The sequence below is a fragment of the Loxodonta africana genome, chromosome 3 (assembly GCF_030014295.1).
Source record: "Loxodonta africana isolate mLoxAfr1 chromosome 3, mLoxAfr1.hap2, whole genome shotgun sequence".
NCBI lineage: Eukaryota > Metazoa > Chordata > Mammalia > Proboscidea > Elephantidae > Loxodonta > Loxodonta africana.
Window position 1 is genome coordinate 29,847,143 of NC_087344.1, and position 8,211 is coordinate 29,855,353.

The 8,211-nt window shown below is 40.3% G+C and overlaps 1 protein-coding gene across 3 annotated transcripts in view; it reads right to left on the reverse strand.

Moving 5' to 3' along the window:
- Nucleotides 1-2,760, reverse strand: part of LOC100665236 (zinc finger protein OZF-like) — a 52,006-nt gene extending 49,246 nt beyond the window's left edge. For all 3 annotated transcript variants that reach the window (XM_010593266.3, XM_010593267.3, XM_023552303.2), the window contains exon 1: nt 2,415-2,760. In XM_010593266.3, coding sequence (XP_010591568.1) covers nt 2,415-2,426 — 12 coding nt within the window. In that variant the 5' untranslated portion in view covers nt 2,427-2,760. The remainder of the gene's footprint in view (nt 1-2,414) is intronic.
- Between the last annotated feature and the right edge of the window lie 5,451 nt (nt 2,761-8,211).

The window sequence follows — 8,211 nt, forward strand, 5'->3', positions numbered from 1 at the left end:
ACCACATGACCCAGAAACTTCCATTCCTAGGTATGTACCCAAAAGGCTTGAAAGCAAAAATGCAAACAGGTATTTTAACACTGCAGCACTATTCATAGTAGCCAAAAAGTGAAAACAATGCCAATGTCCATCAACAGATTCACAGATAAACAAAATGTAGTCAATCCATCCCAAACCAAAGCCAAACTAGTTGCCATTCAGTCAACTCCAACTCATAGAGACCCTATAAGGACAGAGTAAAACTGCCCCATAGAGTTTCCAAAACTACTATCTTTTAGAAAGCAGAATGCCACATCTTTCTCCAGGAGATTAGCTGGTGGGTTCAAACCGCTGAACCTTTTCGTTAGTAGCTGAATGCTTAACCACTGTGCCACAAGGGCTCCTATTCAGTCATAAAAAGAAATGAATTTCTTATAAATGCTAACACAGAGATGAACCTTGAAAACACTATGCTAACCAGGATGGGCACACAATGAGAAGAACGTACCCAGTGTCACTGAACAATTTATGTAGAAATTGTTGAATAGGAACCTATTTTGCCGTGTAAACTTTCACCAAAAACACAATATTAAAAAAAAAAAAAAGTATGCAAGTGAAAGAAGTCAGACACAAAAACATCGTACGATTCCACTTAGATGAAATACCTAGAATAGGCACTTATATAGCAACCAGGGGTGGATGAGTGGAGAATGGGAATGTAATGCTTAAGAGGTGCTGAGTTTTTCTGCTAAAGGGTGATGGAAAAACTTGGAAACTGATAGTGGTGATGGCTGCACAACATGGTGAAAGTAATTAATACTACTGAATTGTACACGTAAAAATTGTTGAAACAGGAAAAGGTTTTGTTAAATGCATATTTTACCACACGCACACAAAAAGATAGAATGAAATGATACCACTAAATAAAGGGAAGAAACTTAAGTTTCTTGGGCTGTGTGTGTGCGTCAAAGGAGAGATTTAGACACTACAGGGATATAGGAGTCCTGGTGGTGTAGTGAGTTAAGAGCTCAGCTGCTAAACAAAAGGTCAGTAGTTCGAATCCACTAGCCGCTGCCTGGAAACCTTATGGGGCAGATCTACTCTGTTCTATCGGGTTGGTATGAGTCAGAATTGACTCAACAGGTTTGTTTTTTAGGCCATGCTAACATAGAAAAATAAAACCACATTTGAGGAACTACAGTATATAAGGAATGCATTTTTTAAGGTAAATAGTTCTGAATCACCTCGTTATTAAAACCAAAAATTTTTTTGAAATGATACATGCAGCTGCTGCTACTTAGTGTCTACCTATTTTTTCCTATCCTTTTGTCTACGTAAAATATCCTTTCTTTGCTCTTACATTCAAAGATCTGATACACACATATTACCTTCATTCTACACTGCTACATTTGGTTTAAAAAGAAACATATTGTCTAGTCACATTAAAGATGCCACACCCATTATTTACTTATACATTTAAGCTTTTCATGTTCAAAATTATTTACTATAAACCTTGACGTCCTAACAGTTGCACACTTTACACACATTTATCTAAGCAAAAAAAAAAAAAAAAAAAGAGTACTCTTGCTTAAAAAAAATTTTTTTTTTTTTTTTTTAAGCAAGAGTACTCTAAAATAATTACTACAAAAGATGAGCTACTTTCTGCAACACTGCGGTGTGGCTGACCTTCTGGGGTCTCTGTTCAAGTACCTGGATTACTTTCATTACACAGGCCTACCATTTCGCCCTCAGTCTCAGTATCAGTTGCTCCGACACTGGGAACACGCACAGCTTCTGCTTCAAGAGGCCTCGAACCTATTAAAAAGCGTGGCGCTTTGGTAACAGAAATTGTGGTTGAGCCACCAGCATTCGATCCCGCAAAGACTCTGCCTCAGCCAAACCTTAAGATCTTGGAGACATACTGGGTGTGTGATCTCTATAAATCACTCATTCCCACGTTAAGTTTGCTCCTCCACATCACATTTTACTTTTGACTTACTAGGACTGACCATATTTTCAAGCAATCATGACAAAAATCTCTTACAGCCAAAGAAATTCCTCGAAACGTGCCTCTTACTATTTTTCTCCTGAAATTGGGATAAATGTGGTCTTAAATGCATGTATTAGTTCCAACTCATGCTTCTTAATTCTTCATCGGTGTTAAAAACCTATAACCATTAACTGAGAAGGGTATATTCCTCACCATAATCTTACTTTTCTCTGATCAGCAATATTTAACAATACTCCTGCATTGATGAGCACAGAAAACAAAGGGGAGCATGGTGACAGGCGGACAGAGGTGGGAGCAGGGCGTTTAGACACAGGCTAATTACCCTGGGCTTCCATGAGGCCATTTCTCACAAACTCCCGGGCATAGCTGACGCTGCTGGTCTGGGAGCCACGCTATGAATAGGCGAGGACTAAAACGATTTTACCTGTTCATGCATCGAGCGACCTAGATCCAGTCCACCACCTCCGCTGTCCCGATCCCGGACCAGGTGGACGCGCGCGGGGTGGGCAGGGCTCTCGGAGAAAGCGGCGGTGGCAGGAAAGCGGCCGTGGAGAGAGCAAGAAAGCGGCGACGGCGGCGAGGACGGGAAACCCCAGGCACAGCCCGGCTAGAGGAAGTCAGGACTGCGCAGGAGAGCGAGAGCAGCGCCCTTAGTCTCGTGGGCTGCACTTAATAATGGACCAGGCAGGACAAAACAGACAAAAAAAACCCCCCTTCCACCGAAACAGAAGCGCAAGGAAACATGGCTGCCGTCCCTGGGCGCGCACTTCCGCTTCCGGTTTCTGGGACTCTGTGGGCGAAGGGGAGGGGTTCGGTATGTGGACCGAGAGGCGCCAAGCAGTGTCTGTAGTGGTTCAGTGACTTTCCCTGGAATTTGGGATGTGTCTTTATGTCCTCTGCAGAGAAAAGCCTAGGTTTTCGTATATGTGCGTTGTTATTGTTATTAGGTGACCTCCAGTCTGTTCTAATAGCGACGAAACAGAACTAAAGGCTGCCCAGTCCTGCACCATTCTCACAATCCTTGCTATGTTTAATCCCATTGTTGCAGCCACTGTGTCAATCCATCTAATTTAGGGTCTTCCTCTTTTTTTGCTGACCCTCTATTTTACCAGGCATGACGTCCTTCTCCAGGGACTGGTCCCTCCTGATAACATGTCCAAAATATGTGAGACGAAGTCTCTCCATCCTTGCTTCTAAGGAGCATTCTGGCTATATTTCTTCCAAGGCAGATTTGTTTGTTCTTCTGGCACTCCATGGCACATTAAGTATCCTTCTCCAACACTATAATTCAAATGCATCGGTTCTTCTTCTGTCTTCTTTATCCATTCTCCAGCTTTCACATGCATATGATGCGATTGAAAATGCCACGGCTAGGGTCAGGTGCACTTTTTTTTTTAGGTCAGGCGCACTTCAGGCCTCAAAGCAATGTCTTTCCTTTTCTATGCTTCAAAGAGGCCTTTTGCAGCAGATTTGCCCAATGCAATACATCATTTGGTTTCTTGACTGCTGTTTCCATGGCCGTTGATTGTGGATCCAAGTAAAATCAAATCCTTGACAACGTCAATCTTTTCTCTATCTATCATGATGTTGCTTATTGGTCCAGTTGTGAGGATTTTTGGTTTATGTTGAGGTTCTACTGAAGACTGTAGTCTTTGATCTTCATCAGTAAGTGCTTCAATTCCTCGTCACTTTCAGCAAGCAAGGTTGTGTCATCTGCAGATCCAGATTGTTCATGACCCTTCCTCCAACCCTGATGTCCCGTTCTTCACACAGTCCAGATTCTAGGGTATTTGCTCAGAATACAGATTGAATAAATATAGTGAAAGGACACAAACTTGACCCATATCTTTCTTGACTTTAAACCACGCAGTATCCCCTTGTTCTGTTGGAACAACTGCCTCCTGATCCATGTATAGGTTCTTGGTGAGCACAATTAAGTGTTCTGAAATTCCTATTCTTCAAAATGTTATCCATAATTTCTTATGATGCACACAGTCGAATGCCTTTGCATAAGCAACAAAACACAGGTAAACATTTTTCTGGTATTCTCTGCTTTCAGCCAACATCCCTCTGACATCAGCAATGATGTCCTTCATTCTACGTCCTGTTCCGAATCTGGCTTTGATTCTGGCAGTTATCCTGTCGATGTGCAGCTGCAACCACTTTTGAATGATCCTCAGCAAAATTTTAATTGCATGTGATACTAATGATATCGTTTGATAATTTCAACATTCTGTTCTATCACCTTTCTTTGGAATGGGCACAGATACAGATCTCTTCCAGTCGGTTGACCAGGTTGCTGTCTTCCAAATTTCTTGGCATAGACAAGTGAGCACCTCCAGCGCTGCATCTGTGTGTTGAAACATCTCAATTGGTATTCTGTCAATTCCTGGAGCCTTGTTTTTCGCCAGTGCCTTCGGTGAGGCTTGGACTTCTTCCTTCAGTACCATTGGTTCTTAATCATAGGCTACTTCCTGAAAGGGTTGAACATCAACCAATTCTTTTTGGTACAGTGACTCTGTGCAGTCCTTCCATCTTCTTCTGATCCTTCCTGCATCATTCAATATTTTGCCCATAAAATCCTTCAGTGTTGCAACTTGAGATAATAACCCAGTGCCATTAAGTCGATTCCAACTCATAGTGACCCTATAATACATAAAATGTAGTGCACAGCATATACTAATCCTAAGTGTACAATGCGATGAATTTTTATATCTGTATGTATACTTATATAACCTCCTCTGACAGCATGTTAGGGAAGTTTCTTAACACCCCAGAAGATTCCCGTTACCCTTTTCTCAGGTTGATACTCACATAATCCAAATCATACTGCATGAAGTATATCGTATTTGAATTCATCTATTCAACATACGGTCTGTGAGATTTGATTTATGTTGTTACATAACAAAAACCAAAACCAAAACCCAGTGCCATCGAGTCGATTCCAACTCATGGCAACCGTATAGGACAGAGCTGAAGTGCCCCATAGAGTTCCCAAGGAGCACCTGGTGGATTCGAACTGCCAACCTTTGGTTAGCAGCTGTAGCACTTAACCACTACACCACCAGGGTTTCCATGTTGTTACATATAGCAGCAATTTATCATTTGTTTTTGTCACTGTGTAGTATTCCAACAGATAGATATACCAGAATTTTTCTTCTTTATTTAGTCATTCATTTTATTCTATTGTTAAGTTTTGTATTAGAACCTAGGATATGGTCTATTTTCCTGAATGTTTAATGGGCACTTAGTTACAATGTATCTTCTGCTGTTGTTGGGTGGAGTGCCCAATCAATATCAGTTATGTCAAGATGGTTGATGGTGTTGTTCAAGTCTTCTTTATGCTTGCTGACTTCCATATCCTTATCATTTTTTTCTATTTCATCACTCAGTTATATTGGTTTTTCCTTCATAGATATTGAAGTTCTCCTGTTAGGTGTATAGACATTTCAGATTATTATGTCTTCTTGTTGAATTATGAAATGTCCCTCTAATAATTTTCACTCTAGCCTTCTGCCCTTGCTAATTATAATGGTCTTTTATCTGACGGCGAGAAGCTTTGTTTGCATTATTTGCAGTTTATCTCTGCATTGTTCAACCCTACTTAAAATGTAATTTCAGAATTGCTAACCAATACCAATCTGAGAAAAAAGTTTAACAACTCATGTAGTAGTTCTTTGCAGTTTTCTTTGTCATTCACCTTAATTGCCAGGGGGAAAAAACATGATCTCCAAAGGTCTTCAGGTCAACTCCTTTTTTTCTCACCACTGTCAAGGAGATTATATCATACATTTGTAATAGAGTAAAATGCATTTTTTTTTTCCTCATTTTGATCTGGCTATTTTAACTCACAAAAATACATTAAAGATTTATCCATCTTCTAGTGTGAGAATCAATAGTGAGTTCTGTTTATTGTTAAGTAGTATTCCATTGCATTGATATGTGCCAAAGTTCGGTAATCCATTCACCTGTTGAAGATCATCTTGGTTGTTTCCAGTTTTTGGTGAGGACAAATAAAGCTGCTACAGAAATTCCATACATGTTCTTGTGTGAACACAAATTTTCAGCTCACCTGGATAGATACCCAGGAGTGAGATCACTATGTTGTCTGGTAATTGTACCTTTAGCTTTACAAGAAATGCCCCAACAGTTTCCAAAGTGGCTGTACTATTTTGCATTCTAACCATTAAGCACAAGTTCCTTTTGCTTTGCCTTCTCACCAACATTTATAAGTCTCAGTTCTTTTTTATTTAGTCATGTTAATAAATGATAGTAGTATCTAATTGTGGTTTTTAATTTACACTTCCTTAAGACTAATAATATTGAGCATATTTCCCTAATGATTAATAGTGTTTAGCAATAATGTTGACCATATGCATTTAAGCTTATTTGCCATCTATACATCGTCTTTGATAAAGTGTACAGCTCTGAAATTTAAAACTCTCACCACATTTTCTTCTTTTTAATTCCTCAAAAATAGCAATCTTTTTCTTCCTCTATGACCTTTGCAGAGCCCTGGTGGCATAGTGGTTAAGAGCTCGGCTGCTAATCAAAAGGTCTGCAGTTCAAATCCACCAGTTGCTCTTTGGAAACCTTATGGGGAGGTTCTACTCTGTCCTATAGGGTTACTATGACTTGGAACCGACTCGACAGCACCAAACAACAACAACATGAGCTTTGCACTACATATTTCCTCTAACTGGATTTTCTTTCACTAGGTATTCCATGGTTCGTTCTTATGCCAGAACAACACTGTTTAGATTATTGTAACTTTGTCATATGTATTGAAGTGGGAAAGTGTGAATCTTCAAACTTTGTTTTGTTTTTTCAAAAATTGTTTATTCTCATTTCACAACATGAAGGAACCTGGAAGGCATTATGCTGAGTGAAATTAGTCAGAGGCAAAAGGACAAATATTGTGTAAGACCACTATTATAAAATCTTGAGAAATAGTATAAATTGAGAAGAACACATACTTTTGTGGTTACGAGGGGGAGAGGGAGGAAGGGTGGGAGAGGGTTATTTACTGATTAGTTAGTAGATAAGAACTACTTTAGGTGAAGGGAAGGACAATACTCAATACACGGAAGGTCAGCTCAACTGGACTGGACCAAAAGCAAAGAAGTTTCCGGGATAAACTGAACGCTTCAAAGGTCAGCAGAGCAAGGGCGGGGGTTTGGGGACTATGGCTTAAGGGAACTTCTAAGTCAATCGGCAAAATAATTCTATTATGAAAACATTCTGCACCCCACTTTGAAATGTGGCGTCTGGGGTCTTAAATGCTAACAAGTGTCCATCTAAGATGCATCAATTGGTCTCAACCCACCTGGATCAAAGGAGAATGAAGAACACCAAGGTCACACGATAACTAAGAGCCCAAGAGACAGAAAGGGCCACATGAACCAGACTTATATCATCCTGAGACCAGAAGAACTAGATGGTGCCGGGCCACAACCAATGTCTGCCCTGACAGGCAGCACAACAGAGAACCCCTGAGGGAGCAGGAGATCAGTGGGATGCAGACCCCAAATTCTCATAAAAAGACCAGACTTAATGGTCTGACTGAGACTAGAGGAATCCCGGCGGTCATGGTCCCCAAACCTTCTGTTGGCCCAGGACAGGAACCATACCTGAAGACAACTCATCAGACATGGAAGGAACTGGACAATGGGTTGGATAGAGATGCTGATGAAGAGTGAGCTACTTGTATCAGGTGGACACTTGAGACTGTGTTGGCATCTCCTGTCTGGAGGGGAGATAGGAGGGTAGAGAGGGTTGGAAGCTGGCAAAATTATCACGAAAGGAGAGACTGGAAGGGCTGACTCATTAGGGGGAGAGTAAGTGGGAGTATGGAGTAAGGTAAGTGGGAGTATGGAGTAAGCTTATATGTGACAGACTGACTTGATTTATAAACTTTCACTTAAAGCTCAATAAAAATTATTTTTTTTTTAAATTGTTTAGTCTATTCAGGTACCCTTGAAATTCCATATGGGCTTATGAACTAGCTTTTCCATTTCTGCAAAAACAGGCTATCGAAATTTTCACAGGGAGTGTATTCAATCTGTGAATCACTCTGGGTAACATGTGTATCTTAATATATTAAGCCTTCCAATCCATGATCCTGGGATGTCTTTCCATTTATTTAAGTCTTCAATTTCTTTCAGAACTTTAAAAAAATACCATTTAGTGTACAGGTCTTTCACCTCCATGGTTAAGTTTAT